General features: G+C 34.1%; 2 protein-coding genes across 6 annotated transcripts; both read right to left on the reverse strand.

Moving 5' to 3' along the window:
* Nucleotides 1-2,005: 2,005 nt before the first annotated feature.
* On the reverse strand, nucleotides 2,006-7,900 carry LOC107785449 (E3 ubiquitin-protein ligase MBR1-like). Of its 5 annotated transcripts, none has more exons than XR_012707709.1 (5): nucleotides 7,357-7,892; nucleotides 4,200-5,008; nucleotides 2,653-2,778; nucleotides 2,421-2,561; nucleotides 2,006-2,338 (listed from the first exon to the last, which is right to left on the reverse strand). XR_012707709.1 is itself a non-coding variant. In XM_016606758.2 (5 exons), the coding sequence occupies exons 2-5, from the start codon at nucleotides 4,929-4,931 to the stop codon at nucleotides 2,207-2,209; spliced, it is 1,077 nt and encodes a 358-aa protein (XP_016462244.1). In that variant the 5' UTR covers nucleotides 4,932-5,008; nucleotides 7,196-7,900; the 3' UTR covers nucleotides 2,006-2,206. The 5 variants fall into 5 exon arrangements, 4 of the variants coding, with proteins under 4 accessions (XP_016462244.1, XP_016462243.1, XP_016462242.1 ...); XM_016606758.2 differs by having other exon boundaries at nucleotides 2,653-2,724; nucleotides 7,196-7,900; XM_016606757.2 differs by having other exon boundaries at nucleotides 2,653-2,724; nucleotides 7,357-7,890.
* Nucleotides 7,901-13,644: 5,744 nt separating this feature from the next.
* LOC107785448 (uncharacterized) lies at nucleotides 13,645-15,900 on the reverse strand. The gene is made up of 7 exons (XM_075245214.1): nucleotides 15,516-15,900; nucleotides 15,271-15,421; nucleotides 14,791-15,132; nucleotides 14,617-14,699; nucleotides 14,356-14,436; nucleotides 13,824-14,233; nucleotides 13,645-13,695 (listed from the first exon to the last, which is right to left on the reverse strand). The coding sequence occupies exons 1-7, from the start codon at nucleotides 15,898-15,900 to the stop codon at nucleotides 13,645-13,647; spliced, it is 1,503 nt and encodes a 500-aa protein (XP_075101315.1).
* Between the last annotated feature and the right edge of the window lie 3,744 nt (nucleotides 15,901-19,644).

Below are 19,644 nucleotides of genomic sequence, written 5' to 3' on the forward strand. Positions count from 1 at the left end.
TTTCTTGTGAGTATTATTTTGGTAAGAGAGTATTAAAGCACGAAGGGTGATGCCGTGCACTTGTCCTTGATTATCCTGAATCTTGCAGATAATTGAATTATGTTGTCATTTACGTTTATTTACTGATTTTGTGTTGTTACTTGATTCTATTATGTGGTTATTGATTCCTTTGCCAAGATTGTGTTGTTCCTTTATTGTTCCCTTGTCGGGGCTCCATTGTAATTGGTGTTAAATTGTATATTGGGATCGGGTTGCACGCTGCAACAATATTATATGTGGATCGGGTTGCACGCCGCAACAATATTATATTTGGATCGGGTTGCACGCCACAACAATATTATATTTGGATCAGGTTGCACTTCGCAATAATATTATATTTGGATCAGGTTGCTTGCCGCAACAATAATATAATTGGATCGGGTTGCCCGCCGCAACAGTGATAAATGATATGGATCGGGTTGCACGCCGCGACAGAGTTATTAGTTTTGGGATCGGGTTATGCGCTGCAATAATTGATAATACGAAGTGTTTATAGATTGGTTTCGAGTTCCTTATTGTTTTGGTGTAAATTCTAAATTATTCTTACGTTTTTTCTCTTAATATACTGTTGGTACAAATATCCCCCCCCCCCCCAATAGTATGTACCCCCTCCCATCTTTATTTGTTTATTCCTGTCTATTTTCCGCTGCATATTATATAACTGCACAGGTTTATTTGGTAGTTTGGTCCTAGCCTCGTCATTACTTCGCCGAGGTTAGGCCAGACACTTACTAGTACATGGGGTCAGTTGTGCTGATACTACACTCTGCATTATGTGCAGATCCCGGAGCGACAGCTTTTGGACCGTAGCATTTGGTGGCTACCTTCAGGCCAGTTAGAGATCCTGAGGTAGTCCTACAGTCGTCCGCATGCCCGGTGTTCTCTTCTATCTTTATATGTATTCTGTTTTCATTTGCTTCCGAAACAGATTGTACTTTCCTTTCAGACATTTGTATGTAGTAATTTGTAGACAGTCCGTGATATTATGACACCGGATTCCGGGTAGAGATGTATGTTGGCATTGTAGCACTGGTTATGGTTAATTTATTAGATTAAGTCTTCCGCTTGTATTTATTTATCGTTAATGTTTCTTTGTTAATCACATGTTAGTTTAAATTGTTGAAAAGGGCTAGTTAATGATTTAGTGATCCTATAATACGCGGCTTGCCTAGCTTTCACGAGTAGGCACCATCACGACTCCCGAGGATGGGAAATCCGGGTCGTGACAAAACCAGAGGGGTATTTTTGGGTATGGCTATCTAACTTACTTGCACAGAAAACAACCAAATGAAGGAAGCCCTTACCAAACAAATAAAATACCGATCGTTGTCATTTATAGATACTTCAATTGATTGATACTTGATCCACTTCATAGGTGCAAAAATGACTTCCTTGCTCAATCCTGTAACTGATATATCTAACCTGGTCTCGAAAGACTAACAAAACCTAAATTCCATACTAGAAATTTGTGAGGAAAAGTATTCCATAAAAAATAATAGAATTTTTATACTATTTTCTTCTTGTTTGTTCATTATTACCTCATAACTCATGTTCTCTACGCCAACGTAGACAATTTAATAAAGGCAAAATAATATTGGGAGGTAGCAGGTACTTCGTATAATTAATCGAGTTACGTATAAGCTGGCCCAAACACCACACTTATCCAATTTCTTTTTTAACTAAACTAAAGGAAATAAAAAACTTAGACAATTTAACAAAGGCAAAATAAACTATTATGGGAACATTTGTAAATATATACGTAGCTTAAATTCTCCTTTTATTTTAGCAAAATACATTTCATAAGTTCACTAGCAAATTGCGAGACATATAACCAAAAATTTGATATGACCCAAGTTTTGCAAGTCCAAGTGCCCTCTGCACATACTTTATTCTACATTTCATACTTCTATTGAACACTTGCTATATGGATCGCCATCTTTCAAGCAATTCAACATAAACAACAGTATTTTCTCCCACTCAGAGTGCACAATACATGCACTTGCATTTCACATTATCAACTTTATAAAACTACTATCAAGGTTTGAAAGGTCTTATTAATTGCCATCAAAAGTACAACAAATTGCTTAAATTGAAATAAACGTATATACATGTTCAAAGCAATAAAATTCAAGTTCTGGAGAAATTTGCTAGAGCAAATTGTTCTTCCTCAAGTTGTTAACGCAATCCTTTTGCAGAGAGGGCAAGAATTCTTCTGCATGAGCCACTCGGTGATGCAATCAAAATGGAAGTAGTGCCCACAGTCAGTAAATCCAATGATCTGCCCATCACCAAAGTTGTCCTACCAAAATCAAAAAGGTATCTATGAGTAAGGCTATCTAACTTACTTGCGTAGGAGACAACCAAATGAAATAAGCCCTTACCAAACAAATACAACACCTATCGTTGTCATTCACAGATATTTCGATTGACTGATACTTGATGCACTTCATACGTGCTAAAATGACTTCCTTGCTCAATCCTGTACTGACATATCCAACCTGGTCTTGCAAGGCTAACAAAACCTAAATCCCGGACCAGAAATTGTGAGGAAAAATATTCCATAAAGAATAATAGATTTTTATACTATTTTTCTTCTTGTTTGCAAATTATTACCTCATAACTTATGTTCTCTACGCCAATATAAAAAGTTTGACGCGTACCAATTTGTCCTCCACCATGTTGTGCCTTGAAATGTCACATGCAACGTGTTACAATATCCAAGAAAATGCTATGGATCAACTATTAATTGTGATTCAGTCAGAACATGCATAGTCTGCTTATCAAAGAAATATTAACTAGCCAAGAATATTTCACATAATATAAAAATCACTATCACTTATAAATCTCATGTGAAGTGATAAGTTCCTGCATTTCATACACATAATGACTAGCTTGCTCGTGGTGGCCACTGGGATTAGCAACTTTTAGATGAAAAAATAACTTTGTAAACTCCAAATTAGTAAATTAGGATACCAACAATTCGAAAAGCTTCTATATTTTCATAAATACTACAGTCACATGATCCTGAATTTAAGAATTCATAATAGGTCTTGAGGAGTTTCAAGTATAGACAGGAGATCGAGGCTTGAACTTTGAGTGAGAAAAATCAAAGGGAATATGGATGGGTTTTACATCTAATCGGAAAACTAAATAACCTAATCACTGATTTGGGTTAGAGTTGGAAAAGGAGCAGAAGGATTATACATCGCGATGTAATCCTGTTAAATGCTTGCAAACAGGACTCATTTGAGCATCACATGATAATAATATTTAAACCAAAGGATTTCAAAACTTATGCCTTTTTTCTATTAATTCAGCTCTAATGTTCTCATTACTGTTTAAAAAGCCAGTTTCAAGCATTGTCACAGAAAAGCAAACTTGCCCCCGGGCTTTCAAGGAAGACGCAAATCTCATTAGACTATCAAGTAATATGACTTGCATTTTTGTTCCTCAATTTTGTTGAACTCGTGAAGAAAATAAAGGTTATGTTACTTTTTCTTCCTATAATTAATAGTTTACAGTAGCTTTTCCAAGTGGTTAACTGATTTGGAAGCATAGTCTTACGAATGCATGCACATAATGTCACCACAAATAATATTGAAACTGGTCAATCTTATCAGTGTATGAGTTTTTTATCAAACTTTCCACCCAAAAGAACAAAGGACAGAAGAAACTGCACAAGTAATAGCTCTAATGTATGGAACACTGCTAGCGGCAAATAAATGCATATGTCAACCCATATGCACATTCTAGCATTCAACTTAGTTGGGATGCTCACAACCTGATGTAGACAGCTTTCAATCAATTAAAACATGAATGCAGAAAGTTTGAAAGCATATGAATGAAATAGATTTTTTAGTTTGGCATCATGATTCTTCAGGATAAATGCAGAATAGCATTTATTACCATGGAAATTTAACAACTAAGCACATCCAATCATAAGTGCGTTCAATAGTTAAAAGCATAAGCGTATCTGTGTGTTAAAAGCTTAACTATCATCCAGTCATTAAAAGCAAACTTCTAATGTGATAAGCCTAAGCTAGTTACTAAATCAAGTATGTGTATGAGTAAGCTTAGGTGAAGATTGGTATTAATTTATAATTAGAAAAAGGAAAAAGAAAAAAAAAAGCTAAATAAAAGAGAAGGCGAAGAAAACTAACCATGTGAAAATTGTATGGATGCGGTGGTGTAGGACCAGGTCCATGGTTCACTTGTCTCAGCAAATGATGATGCAAAAAGTAATCATCCATGAACCTTGGGCTGTGATTTACCCGGAAATTTACTTGTTGAACTGCAAAACTGGAGTTCACCATGTTCTCTCCTGCAATTACTCTCTCAGCTCCTGGAGCAAGACTAATTTGTTGAAACTGAGAAGCAGGAACAAGCGGCAGGCTATCTTGACGGAAAATCACCCCACTTCGAATTGTTCCAGTCATATAATGCACGGACGGAACCTGGACAGAGAAAGAGCTATACGTCCAGTTCCCTGGCATATGTGGCAGTGGTACAAAGAAATTAGGAGCATGCATGATCGGTAGCATTGTTGCTGGAATCCAGCATGAAAAATAATTTCTTTCAGGGTGGTATATGATTGATCCATTTGCCGAAATTATTGTTGGACTCCAGTTAGAATAGTTACTTCCTGAGCGAGAGTGAGAGCTTTCCAAAGCTGCTGATGACCCATCTGCACCATTTTCAAGGTTCAGATTAGCTACCGGTAGCAGAGACAGATTGATTGACCGAGAAGCCCTTTGTTCTGAACCCGGCATATATGGAGCATGTGAACCATAGTAAGGTGTCATATTAATGGGAGTTAAATTGGATCGACCAAGACTTGCACCACCAGCATAGTTTCTAATGGGTAAATAAGAGTTACTAGAACAACGCTGCATTAGAGTTGATTTTGCATTCCTTCTAAAAGCTCCGTTATTTGATTAAGTCCAGAAAATTCTCACAGGTGCTCCTAGGCCTGAAATCACAAAGATACACTGATGTTAATGATAATTAGCTATATAAGTAGTTTACATACAAAACATCAGTATAATGAAGAATCACGTCCAAGTAATCAATTACCCTTTTTCCTTCCTCTCATACCAACATGAAGGAAAGACTTAAAAAATAAAGCACCAATTACCGAAAAACAAGCATGCAACTGTATTTATTAAAAGAAATAAGTGTAATACAGAATATAATATAACTTTCAAAGTTTTCCATTGGCCTGAAATCACATACGATGTAATCAATCCATATATGGTTCCGGTAGTTGCGGTCCGGCAATTGTATATCTACTTTACATGTAACACACCAGTAACTCAAGAATTCACTCCAAGCAATGAACCCAATGAATATTTTCCGTTCCCTCCATACCCACACGAAGGAAAGACTTAAAAATAAAGTATGCAAAACCAATAATGAGTCATAAAACCACATATTTTTAGAAAGAATAGGATATAACTTTCACCATAATCCATCCAACTCTACAAAAGATGTTCCCATTCCAAAGGAAACCTGTTGATGTAGGTTACAACATCAGCTTATGAAATTCAAACAAATGATTGGGAGCTGTAAGAGCCATAATTTTGAAACCAGAAAACATTATTTTAAGCATCACTTTCATCTACACTGAAATAATTTTTGATAGGTTAATACTGATTAGAATGTTTAATTGAATTGAGCAAACCAAATCCACACCTCTTCAGGAGCCCATGAATTGTGGTATATACTTAAGAGAAGTTTCATGTGAGTTGAGAAACAGACTTTCTTCCTACCTGAGAGACTAGAATTACAAATATCTTGAAAACCTGAAAGCAACATTAACCATAAAATTGAGAAGCAAAAAGATACCGAGAATTCTACCAATAAAAAGAAGTATGAAAGGAAGAAACAAAGACACCCTGAGTTACGAAAGAGGAATCTTTTGAATGGAAATGCACTTCCTTTGCAAAACGTAGCAGATTTAGATTCACTCTTAGAAACCTAATTTGATAAACATGAATAGGTAGAGGCAGCGCAATAGAAAGCAACATTATCACTATAGTCAATAAGGCTTGACACCATTATGAGCCTCCAATAACGTATCACAAAAAACTTTCATAAAACCTCAAAACCTATAGAAGATAGCATACAAGAAAACAGGTGAGTGAAAAAATCAAGTCTCCTATTTTGTAAGATCTAGGAAGATCACAAACTTTATTAGATGGTTTTCACAAGAGAAAGGATGAGTAAGTTATCTTGCGTCGTGCATGCTTAAAGTCCAGCATACAAGGTGAACATTTTCCTTTAGCTATATTTATAATTCTTATATTTGAACCTTAACTTACTAATTACAAGGGACAAGCAAATTAAATAGTGCATCGATATCATAATATCGGACGGGGACATATGTTCAATTGGACTGTGAAGGATTTTTAGTCTTCAAATCTACTCAGTCTTGGTTTCCAAGTATATCTTGTTTTTATTTCAATACAGTTATTAAATGGTTTGGCAATATTATACGTAGACCTCTATATGCACTGACCCGCAGATGCAACACTAAAATGATTGAACGAGATAAGAAGGAAGAACTAAACCTAAAACTACATGGTGAAAGTTGTTCATAAGATTTGCAACTTCTCGCAATCAATGTTGATTTAGAAAAGAAAAGAACATAATAGAAGCAAATGTAGAATTAAAACTTAATAGTTGTTGTGGTTTCACTTACATTAGGTCAGAATTTACCAAGATTCTTCTTATCGTGCTTAAGATTTGTTTCTTCATTCAGATATAAGCTTGAGATTTTAACAAAGTCCAGTTTCAAAGAATCGTTAATGTGCCTTAAGAATCAATTTATTGTGTGGAGGAACTAAGCCCTAAATAGAACAAATAGATGAAGAGTATTCATATAGTCTATCAAACTGGTTCAGAATTGAGATATAGCTGATTGATTGATTGGAAGTTATGAAATGGTATAAACAATCTCAAAGGAGAATTCACCCAAAAAAGCTCATTAATTGGAAGTTCATTAGCATCATATATTAAAAAAAATTAAAAAAAATTCGCACCTCAATTAAAATCTAAACAAACGCAAAACATCAACAGTAATAACAAATCTCTAAGCATGGATATAATCAAATATATGTAACCAAAAAAACAGCCAAAAAAAAAGAGAAACACTCACCCTGAGAAATGAGACTGATCAATCTTGCTTCAGCACCCTTAAGAAAAATGAGAAACCTTTGCAACTCTAGTGAATTTAAAGGGGTTGTGGGGTTGAAAAATGAATACAGATTCAGGTAATAACAATTTTACAAAAACCAGGATGAGGATGTAATTAAATACCTTCCATTAGAGGACAGAAGACTTAGATTTTGCTTGGATTGCAGATTCTGTATTACTGATTAATCACAATTCAAGCCTTCTTTCCACTTCCCGTGGCATTTGGGTACCCACCCATCCCTTTTCCCAAGGTGGGTATTGACATCTTTCTTCTTCACCATGTTCGTCCAATTTTGTGTATATTATCCACCTGGCTGCCTCCATGTTGAGTTTTGCTGCAATTGTTTTCTTGCTCTTCACCTCCATTCTGTAACTGTAAGTTGTCGCCATTAATTCTTACTCTCCATTCAAAAGTCCACTAGATTTATTAGATCTGGTTAAAAAGTTGAGTTCTTTATCTTTTTCCCCTTTTTGCAGGTTGATGTAATCTACACTGGGATTTTGAACTAAGATTTCAAATATTCTCCTTATATAGTTAACCGCAGGTCCGCGCTCGATCAGCAATGTCAAGGTCAAGGGCACAACCAAGTAGACGATTGAAACTTTTTCATGAATATTTATGTTTCTGGATGCGACTTACGAGTAAACAGTAGGAATAAAATTTAAAGGTATACCAAAAAAGTTTATAGTTTTCTTATTAATCATGTATAATATTGTTAGTAAAAACATAATATGCTTACCATTTTGAAAATTTGAATTTGGATAGTATGGTTCACTTGGGCCATACAACCCATTCGAAAATAGCCCATATTTGAAGTCTTTATCTGGCTTAGCCCATGTTGTATATGTTATGAAATTTACGTTTTACCCGATAGCCCACAACTTAAAACAACGGTTTTAATATTTTAAATTTCAATTTCTCTATTTCTCTTTCTCTCTCTTCCTCACGCTTTTCTCAGAGACGACGATAACCGACCTCCATTGTTCGGTTCAAGTACTTTTTCAAGCTTTTAATCTTATTTTCAGGTAATTTTTGTTTCATTTTATGTTTTTACCACAGTTTTTGTTTTGAATTTTTTTTATTTTTAATTTTTTTTTGCGTTTCTGATTATGCCTATTTTCTTACAATGTTGTGTTTTTCGTTTGATTTTGTGTTCCTTCTATCTTCGTTCTAGGCTTAAACTTGATGTTTCAGTTTGCATGCTTTGTTATTCCGCCTTTTAGGGTAGAATTGCTTTGTGTTCATGACCTTTATTTTTGGTTCACTTTTGAGTTTTGTTACAATTTGATTTTTGTGTTTTCCTTCAGTTGTCTTCACTTTTGTTAAAGCTTTGTTTGTTTGGTTTATTGTAGAAAATGCATTAATTATGCGAAAAGATTGAGGGACTTGCCCTCAAGTCCTGATTCTGAAGCTAATGTAAATGTCCAGGCGCCAGATGATGATGATTTTGAGTCTCCTGCTCCTCCTAAAAACTCGCAACAAGAGAGCAGTCGAATGACTCGTTCGCAAACGAGGAATTCTCACACTCCAGTTAAATCATCAAGGGACTTGCCCTCAACCCCTGCTTCTGAAGCGAATACGCATGTCCAGGCTCCCGATGATGATGATTTTGAGTCTCCTGCTCCTACAAAAAAGTTGCAACAAGAGAGCAGTCGAATGACTCGTTCGCAAACAAGTAATACTCCTGCTCCGGTTAACATCGTTAGAATAAGGAGTAAGAAATGTGGGAGATCTGAAAAATCAAAAGAAAAGCTGAAAGTTGATTTGGTTAATGAAGATGATGTAGGCCCCAATGTTAAACCGAAAAGGAGAAAGATCAAGGACAATGGTGAGAGTGGTCTTGATTGCATATCGAAAGAACAAAGGTTTGCTATTCGCTGCAAATTGAATGAGAGAAAAGCTACATTGAAGGTATCCCCTGTGTTGCTATTAATTTATACATGCTTATACAATTTTATACAAAGTTATACAGTTGTTTATACATCTTTATACAAGTACTGCTACACTGATTTATACATTTTTATAAAATATTTTAGTATAGTTTTTGTTCCTGATATATTTCTTATTATTTTTTCATATGCAAAGTTTGGGACTTCTATATACAACCAGTTGATCATTTCCACAACAGGATTAGTTCCCATACTGAAACTGATATTATGAGCATTTTGAAGCAATGTTTGACTGACACGCAGCTTCAAATGTTTCATGCTAGTTGTTTTGGGTACTTCTTCGACCTCCCTCAATTTAAAATTCAAAATCAACTTATTCATTGTATATTATTGAGGGAAGTCGTCCTAGGATGGGAAAAAGAGTTGTGGGTGAAAATTAATGGTTGTTTGCTGCGTTTTGGCATTGGAGAGTTTGTTGTTATCACTGGTTTGAAGTGTGTAGAAGACGACACCACTTTCTGTGACAAACCAGATGTTAATAGGTTGCTAAAAGAGTACTATCCAGGAGATGGAAAAAAGGCTATAACGAGGGGGCAGCTTCTTGATCGCTTCAAGAAAAAGGACTGGAAGTCAGACGAAGATGCGTTCAAGATGGCCTTGATGGTGTTTGTCCATCATTTCATATTCTCAGATGCCAATAATCATGGTATCAATAAAGATGATATTGATATCATTGAAAGTGGTCAATATCAGACGTATGCTTGGGGAAAAAAGTCATTTGAAGATATTTTAAAGATAATGGGGACAGACAGTGTGATTATTTGACAATGTATAGGCTTGGAGGTTTTCCACTTACATTACAAATATGATTTTTTGAGTGTTGCTCTATGGTTGACAAGCATCTAACTGTTCGCGTTGGCACAAATGTGCCACGCATTCTTAATTGGAAAGTGACTGAAACTCCAACATATGTGGATTTGACTGGCGGGGTGATCATGTGTAGTATCGATAAGGTAAACATTTTGTACCATAATGCTTCTTCATATATGATTTCAGTTTTTCTGTATGTATATTTATGAATATGTCACAATTTTCTTTTTCTACTATTGTAATCCAGTTTTTCTTCTTGTAGTTGAACTATAGGAATATTTCCCCTACTCGTGAAGATGTCAACTCTGAACATCGACACGTTTTTTGAAGTTAATGCCTATGATGTTGCATCAGGGGAGGTGCCTGCCTTTCACACTGATGATTTTGTCAATGCATTTCCACCTTATCCTCAGAATATGGAGCAACAGTCTAAACGACCTTATCCTCAAAATACAGAGCAACAGTCTAAACGACCTTTTCCTCAGAATATGGATCGATAGCCTAACCCGAGTTATGATCCTTTGGTGCTCATTGATCTGTCGAATGCTGAGTTGAGAAGTTGAGGAGTGTTGTTGGAAAGGTACTGGACCTTTAGCTTTTCTATAGTTTATCAGTACTTTTTGTATATACATGGTTTTTTGGTTGTAAACACAGTTGTTGATTTGCTTCTTTTTTTTTGTAGTTGACTGATACAGTGATGACACTCAGCAATTATGTAGTTTCTTCCTTTGAAAAAATGTTCAGTTTTCTGAATATGAAGGAAACCAAGCAAACGAGGGAGGATGTTACTGATTCTAAGGTAATTGTTTACTGATAAAACCAAATCACTCAACAGTTATGCCTTCTCTGAATCATCACTCAACATGCCTTCTCTTTCTATTATTTTTCATTAGATTCCTCAGCGCGCATCTGATGACAATACATCTAGTCTCAGTGAATTTGATGGCTATCAATATGATGTTGTTCCTGACTTTGTCAATCAAGTGAATCAAGATAACATGCTAGCTGACGAGGGAATTACTGATGGTGTTGATCATGGTATTTGTTATTCATTTTATCTTTTTTTGTCTGATTTTTCTTTTCTTCATTTTAAAAGTATATTATTATTTGTTTTCTCTGTCTAAGGGGCAACAGGTGATGTCAAGGGTGATACATTTTGGGATGACATTGGCGATGAAGATTTAGCTGCGCTACAGATGTCCCAAATTGTGCTTCATAAACAATCCATCATAGACGTAGAAGATGATTACATTTCTTCTGAACAGTTAGTTCAACAGAAAATACCAGGAAAATATGCCAAATCTCCATATTTGCCAGTTTTTTATTCGGGGGCATCAGGATCGGCGCACATGCTCATTTTTTATATCAAGCATCCTTTCACTATCGAAATTGATGATTTTGATCCATTTTCGCCATTGGCTAAAGAGTTTTGCGCGTTTGTTGATAATGGGATGGATACGAGGCGAAGGTATCTTCACTTTATTTAATCTTTCATGTTCTGATTTTATACTTGTCATTGAATGTAGTTCTGATTACTTTTTATTTTTTGTGATTTGAAGTGCCAAAAATATATATCCTAATGAAGTAAATAAGCTTGCAGAATCTTTTACTTTTGGCTCGTGTCATGTGACCACGAAGGATTGGTTCCACTCACTTGCATATTGTGGTCGACCTTTGATTGATACAGTATTTAATCAATTTCTGTTCTAATGCCTTTTTTATTTATTGCATATCTTTATTTTTTGAGACCCCCATAGTGTATACATAGCTTTGTATAATCACAGTATAAGATTGTATAATATTATATAAATATGTATACCTATGTATAATAGTGTGTAAATTTCTATATTTAAAAAATCTGGTAGTGATAGTTGTTCTGTTTTATTTCTTGTCTCAGCACTTGGATGTCCTCTTTTATTATTTGAGGAAGAGGGGAAAATATGGGTCGAGTGTTGCCATGCGGTTTACTACAACCGACTTTGCCTTTGGTAACAAAATCAACTCCTTGTATAAAGATTTCAAAGTGAATCAAGATCCTTCAGTGATTCCTGAAGGGCATGAGATAGAAGAGTAAATTAGAGGATATTATTGTGATGTAAATGTACCGTGGCACACTGTTGACCATGTCTTATTCCCTATCTATGTGAAGCGCGGCCATTGGGTTTTGGGGTTGTTTACGTTCATAGATAGGTGCATCCACATCTATGACTCTAACTATGGAGCTATTAATGATAGACTTGATTTGGATGCTGCATTACCTTATGCAATTCTGATACCTTACTTCTTGAAGAGTTCTAATTTTTATGTCGAGAAGAAGGGCATTGATTGGAACAATGGTGCATATACCGATAAATCCCATTCTGATGCTTTGCAGATTAATTTGGTTAATAATGTGCCCCAACAGATCAAATGGTAGGTTAATCTCAATTATTTTATTATTTTACTATTAGTGTACCTATTTGAATCTGATTTGTTTCTTTTTAATTATAGTGATTGTGGTGCTTTTGTTGCTGGCTTTGCTGAGTATTTCATCGTTGGTAAGGAAATTCGAAAAGATAATTTTTGACATTGAGACACTTTGCACCAGGTGGGGATCTCTGTTGTGAGATTATGGAAGGAAAAAACAACAGTCTGATATAATTAGTGGTGATGAAATCACAGGGAGACTTTTCAGGAAGAGGAAGAGGGGACGACTGAAAAAGTAGTTCTGCTTTTTCCATTTTACTGTAGTTTTTCTATGTATCAGGAGTTGTTGCCTAGTTTTGTCTAAGTACTATTCTGCTACTTGTGAGATAACCTTAAAGGATATTATAGATGTTTTTATTTTTGTGTAATTTGTGGTAGTCATTACACATTGTGGCTATGAATGAATTACATTTTAATAAATATTTCAGTTGCTTTTGTCCTTTAACAAAGTATGCATTTTCATTATGGTTGCAGTTTTATTAGTGTAGCAGGGTTTATACATATGTATACAATAATATACATAGTTATACAAATTTATACAAACTTATACTCTCATTTATACATCTGTATACATATAATACCATTGATTGTTAGCAGTTCTGTTTTGTATTTCTACAATCTATCAATATATTTAGTACCATTAAAAATAGCAAGACACTATTATTGGATAATCAAAATATGTATAATGAAACATCTCAATTGCTTGTGAAACTTAACTACTCAACATTTGTAACTCTATTGTTTGTGAAACTTAACTACTCAACATGACAACAAATATAATAGGAAGTGTTATGTTTCCAACTATTTATTTTGGTCGATTCCTACATGTTTTTCTATTGAGACCACCTTGTCCACACACAGAACATGAAAACGCCCTCTTAGACTCTTTTTCTGAAGCAGATTTGAGTCTTTCATTTCTTGGCCTTCCTGCATTCCTTCCCCCTTTAGGTGGTAGGACCACATCTTCCATCACCTCTGTTCGGATTACCCATAAACTCTCATCTAGCATCGGATTCACTGGAAATTCATAAGTTCTAAGGAGTTTATCCTTCTTGTAGTAAAAAGAGCAATACTGGCCAGGTTCAGCTGTTGGTTCTTCAAAACCGCCCAAGCATGCGGACATGGAAGTTCATCCATTTGAAATTTTCCGCAACTGCATGTTCCCTCTTCAAGGCACACTATGTTTCACCTTACCCCTTCAAACACAGTATATAACTGTTCCGTAGCAGGCCTCACCTACAAAAGTTTTTTTTTTTTTTAAGTTAAAGAACATTATACATTATTATATAGAGTTATACATCCTTATACAAGCAGTAAAATGCAAGTCAGCAGTGCCAAGCATCATTATATTTGATTCATTTTACCGTCATTTGCTCTGATGCAATTAGATTTTCCCGAAGGAGTTTGTCGTACTTTTCGCCAAGCTTTGTAGATGTTTCTATTACACTTTTTCTGTTTTTGTTGTTCCACTGTTGTAGCAAATTTGTCATGTACTCCAGCAATCGCATTACTGGTAACTCTCTAGCATCCTTGTTTGCTGCATTAATTGACTCTGCAATATTGAAAGTCATTACCATCGACCTTTTCACTTTGGAATATGCCCTAGACCACCTTTCGTAGCCAATTTCGAACAAGTAAGGCTGCACTCTCGGATCAATTTTACACATCTCTGTCATATGGTACTCAAATTTCTCTATCGTGTAAGCTCTAGACAAAGCAAAGAAGATATAAATTTCAATTGCTTGTGACGTTTCTTGAATGTGCGCTTTACATTCTGCCACAAGTGAAACATGCAAATACAATGCGGTACTTCTGGGTACACAGTTTTTGTGGCATTGAATATGCTTTCATTTCTATCTGAAACTATACATATCCCTTCCCTAACTTCAAAAGTACCCTTTATCTGGACAAAGAACCACTCCCAAGATTTGTTACTCTCTGAATCTACAATTGCATATGCAAGTGGAAGGATTTTTCCTGTTTATACAAAATAGATATTAGGATTTAGACAATTATACAAATCTTATACACAATTATACAACTTTATACCAACTACAAATTTTATAAAAACAGCAGCTGTGAAATCCTATACACTTTTATACATGAAACTACAACATTATACAAACTGCAGAAACAAGGTAGATGCAGTCAACTCACCAGCTCCATCCTGTGTGCAAGCAGTCAATATGGTACCCTTATATGCTGCTTTAAGGAAACTTCCATCTACAACCATTATCGGTCTGCAATGCTCCCAGCCCTAAGCATCCATCTTCTGATTTGTGCAATTTTGTAACCATTCCTGGATTTGTTTGCTCCAATATATAAAAATACTTCGGCAACTCCTTATATGAATCACTCGGACTCCCTCTTATCATTGTCATTGCTATCTCTTTAGCTCTCCATGCTTTCATGTAGCTCACTTCAATCCCATGTTGCTTTTGTATGTCCTCTATTATATTATTTGCGGTGTAAACTTTTTTTGGATTAACATACTTGTCCTTGACTATACTAGCAATTACACCCGGAGTAGCTTGACGTTGTGTTAAGTATCTTTCACCATAGCCGCACGTGTGATTATTATTGTAACTTCTCACTTTGAATATGTTTGCTTTGAAAACGGCAGAAGATTTGAAACTCCAAGCACAATTGTCATCCATACACATAAGGTGATACCTAGGATTAAAGATCATTCAACTTCTAAATACACTTGTATACAAAAACATAACTACATATATACTAATTTTAATACCTATATACAAATATATACTACTTTATACATATATATAACAGAATATACAATTATTTACATACCTTGTTGCGCTTGATCTCTTCACCTTGAATTGGAACCTCTCGCGTACAGCCAAGTTCTTCATCACACTGACAACTGTCTCTTTATCCTTATACACTTGATCTTCCTCAACAAATTCGTTCAATATATCATCTATTATACCCGGTGTTTTCACTAAATTTCGTGTTTTCAATAAATTCGATATCAGTAATCTCAATGCTATCAATTGTGGATACATCTCTAGAATTTGAACTTGTAGCAACCAAACAGCTGGAACTTGTAGCAACCAAACAGCTAGAACTTGTAGCAACCACACAACTAAAACTTGTAGCAATCAAACGATTATCATAAATCTCTTTCACTGTAACAAACAAGGGATATTCAGTAAAATTCAAGTTTTTCTTCTTTAATTCAATATACACCTTAACACCTGTATCGTTGTAAATCAGGATCGGTGGCAAACCAACATTTGGGAGAAAGTTAATCTCTATTATGTTTAACTCACTATCGATCCTAATCTGTTCTGAAATAGCTGCAACTAAATTGTTGTAGCTGAGTGTTGACTCGATTATTACACAATCGCTGACGAAATTGATAAACTTGTTTTCTTCCCATTCACCACTATGAAGAACGTAAACTGGAAAAATCTCCATCGAACAAAAAATTGAAATCAAAATTGCAGCAAAAATGAAAATTGCGCTGATTTGCAGCAAAAAAAATTCACTTTTCGTGTTTGATTTGCTGTTAATTCGAGATGAAATAAAAATTCTAGGGTTTTTGGAGCTGCATTGATCGCAAGATCTCGTTTTTGTAGTATCTGGAGAAGAAGATTGGAAAGAATCAGAGAAAATTTAGCTGAAACAAAGAAAATCCCGCTTCTTACTCCCAAAAAAAAGGAAATAATGCCCCTTTTTCGGATATGGGCTTCTACTTTTTGGGCTACTCAATTGTAAATTGAAATATGAGGTATAAAGTTGAAAAGGAGGCAGCACAGTTGTTTTAATATGAATTTTCCCAAAAGGTAATGTAGTTATGTAATATTATTAGTATGTTACGTCTTTTGTTATTCCTTTTCCTACCATACCTTTCTGTTTATCAATTTCAAAATGATAAACATGATTGCAAATAGTTAAAATATTTTCCTTTTAATACTTAAATCTATCCGTTTCAATTTAAGTTTAATCACATAGCTCAGAAAAATAAAAAATTAAAGTAAGATGAAAAAGACTATCTTAAAAAAGTACGTTAACCCTAATTAACTCAATATTGTTCATAAATCACTTTAGCACTTGGTTTCTTCTTGAAAGTTAGAACGCGCTACCAAGTAACTTAAGTCTTAAATAAACAGAAACAAACAAAGAACAGATTTTCAATCATCAAATATGAGCGATTTGGACAAATTAGTTGAGATTGCCACCTCTAATCTTGTCGAGTTCAAACCAAACAAATGCAACTAGCTAGGTATGATTCTTTTTCATACAATTAATTTTTTTTTAAAACTATTGTTTCAATTTCAATTTGATCACATAGCTTTGAAATATAAAACTACAAAACCAATATGAAGAAAAAAGTTTAACCCTAATAATTTTTCGCTAACCTTAATAAACTTAATCTTTTTCATGAATTACCTATATTTGTGTTTTCCTTAAAAGTTAGAGGACATTTCCAAACAACGTAAGTCTTAAGAAATAAAAAAAAAAAAAGAGAACTCCAATCATTAAATATGAGCGGTTTGTTACATGTATATCATGCCCAGTTCAAACTAAACAACTACTTTGGAAGCTTTTAAATTATGATAATTAAAATTATGAAATTATAGGCTTTAGTTTTAGTATGAGTTAGTTTGACGAATCTTTAGGAAAATCCTAGCTAGATTTGGTATTAAGAGCTTTAAGAGTTCCTTAAGAATAAGTAAAACCTACTAAATTAAAAACTTAAGACGTTTTCTCAAATAAATTTCCTTTTGTCCTAATTCCTTAATTAATCATTTCAAACAAACGTCTCAACTCATAATCTTGTATCGATAAGAATATTTATAGGAATTTTTACCTCCTATAGCAAAGGTTAACACCTTATTTATTTTAAATAAATACCATTTAAAAAAATTATATTCTATAGATACCTTTTAAGGTTTATAGCAAAATATTTAATTTTGGTTACCTCCTAGTCCTAAGCCACTAAATACGCTAATCAGTTACACTATTTTCTTTCTCTCTCTACTTTGATACATCCCATTTTCTTTCCACATCCCATTAAAACTTCCGATCTCCTCCTCCTTCCATCGGATTTGTGCAAAACTCACTTCAAAAATTGCTCCGGCTCCCGCATCCGGTTGAGAGACCGGCCTTTTCCGACAACGGGAGCACTCCGAACAATCTCTAAGACCGGCCTTAGAGCCATCAATTGGCTCGCTATAACCTTTAATCTATACCTCTGAAGTAGCCATTTTCCTTATACTAATTATCAACACAGGTCTCTCATCTCCAAGCACAAATTAATTATCAACAAAATGAAACTTACTTCTCGCAAATTAGCAAGTAATCAAGTGATGTCCTTATCAAAGTCAAACAGAGTGTACAGAATCTTCAAATACAATGAGATACATTCAAATTGCTTATGGAATTATGGTCGGAATCCGATAGGTCGTCGAAGTCTGAAGTTTGGAGTTGAGCAATTTGAAGATTCTGTTATCTTTTTTTAAGAGCATTTCAATGTATCTCGCTGTATTTCTATGTATATCATTGTTCACTATCTTTTTTTCATTGTAATTTAATGTATTCTATGTATTTCATTGTATTAAGTGTCTTTTTTTCTCATTGTATTTCAATGTATCCCTCTGTATTCTATCTATTTCATTGTATTTTTGTGGTTGAGAATCTTTTCTATAACTGAAAAATACAAAATTTGTGTGTTATAATTGAGTTTGTTGAGTTATATTAGGAGTCTATTATGTTAATTGATTCAGTTTTAAAAACAGTGTAATCTCTTATTTCACGCCGTGAATACAGTCGAATACAATAATATGTCCAGTTGTAATCTAATGTTTCACTCCATGAATACAGTCAAATACACTCGAATACAATAACTGATTAGCTCGACTTCCCTGATTCACGCCTATTTTTGCTACTATATTCATGAATACAATAGGTTAAATACATCAAATACATCTTATAACCACATAAAAGGTATCTATATTCTATAATATAGCAAATGGTATCTATAGATGGCTAATTACTACTAAAAGATAGTGCTTTATGAAAATTTCTCATATTTCAATTAAATATTTTGAGGCTTTTTCGTATATATACCATATATGAAACTATATTACCAAATATGTTTATAGTTTGTTTATTACCCTTCATGCTAATAGTATTTCTGCCTAATATATACAATGCATTAAATAAGGAATCACTGTAGCTTTATGATTCCTTATTTTGCGCGCTAAAAAAGGGGAATTAAATATTTTTCAGATCTTCCCCAACGCAAATCACGCACATTCCATAATTACCGTCGGCTTCACTCTGATCTTCCACAACGTAGAACAAGATTTTTTATACTCTGTTTTTGTGATACACTCTGTATCCAGAAATTCTCTCTACATCTCTCTATTTCTCAATCGCAAATTTCAGTAATACAAAGCAAATGAAAAGAGAGCAGCAATTCCACCATTGACAGCCATTAAAAAGCTTGAAAGCTTTGAATTCAAATTTGGATTTTCAAAAATCATTATTTGTTTGGATTGGGTGTTGTTGAAAATAATCGGGAATATGGTTTGGAGTTTATATCTCAATTTTGAGGGGTTTTGGTGACGATTAGACTTGGTTTTGAATGAATTTCAGATTGAAACTCGAAGAAGAAGAAGAAGAAGAAGAAGAAGAAGAAGAAGAAGAAGAAGAAGAAGAAGAAGAAGAAGAAGAAGAAATTGTAGAAAAATTATAGATAAATTGTAGACTGTTGTTTATTTATTTATCTTTTATTCATTTACCTATTGTATGAAAGTTGAACAACATTGTATAAAAATTGTATTAAAGTGGATGATTTAGTACTGTTTTGGACAAAAATATGTATAAAAAATGTGAAACATACATTTCAGGGAAAGCATGTCGATTCTAAATATGTACCCAGTTTGTAGATATTTTGTAGATAAATTGTAGATTATTTGTATTCTGATAGTAGATGATTTATTTTCTGTTTTCACAAATTAAAATAACTAAAACTTCTACAAATCTTCTGAAAAAAATGCAATTATGTCGAAAATCCTAATTAAACTACAATTGAATGGGAATTGGGATATTAAAATTCAATATACCCAGTTTGTAGATATTTTGTAGATAAATTGTAGATTATTGTATTCTGATTGTAGATGCATTGTTTTTTATTTTCACAAATCTAAAAGG

The sequence above is a fragment of the Nicotiana tabacum genome, chromosome 3 (assembly GCF_000715075.1).
Source record: "Nicotiana tabacum cultivar K326 chromosome 3, ASM71507v2, whole genome shotgun sequence".
In the NCBI taxonomy this organism is placed as follows: domain Eukaryota; kingdom Viridiplantae; phylum Streptophyta; class Magnoliopsida; order Solanales; family Solanaceae; genus Nicotiana; species Nicotiana tabacum.

Excerpts from the sequence above, each read along its gene's own strand:
- LOC107785449 (XM_016606758.2), bottom strand. The coding sequence starts at position 4,931 with ATGCAGCGTTGTTCTAGTAACTCTTATTTACCCATTAGAAACTATGCT. Across the intron at positions 2,562-2,652 it reads TAGAGAACATAAGTTATGAG|GTTTTGTTAGCCTTGCAAGA; the intron begins GTAATAATTTGC and ends TCCGGGATTTAG. Across the intron at positions 2,339-2,420 it reads ATAGGTGTTGTATTTGTTTG|GACAACTTTGGTGATGGGCA; the intron begins GTAAGGGCTTAT and ends TGATTTTGGTAG.
- LOC107785448 (XM_075245214.1), bottom strand. The coding sequence starts at position 15,900 with ATGGAGATTTTTCCAGTTTACGTTCTTCATAGTGGTGAATGGGAAGAA. Across the intron at positions 14,700-14,790 it reads TCATATAAGGAGTTGCCGAA|ACCGATAATGGTTGTAGATG; the intron begins GTATTTTTATAT and ends GGAGCATTGCAG. Across the intron at positions 14,234-14,355 it reads GTTCTTTGTCCAGATAAAGG|AATGTAAAGCGCACATTCAA; the intron begins GTACTTTTGAAG and ends CACTTGTGGCAG.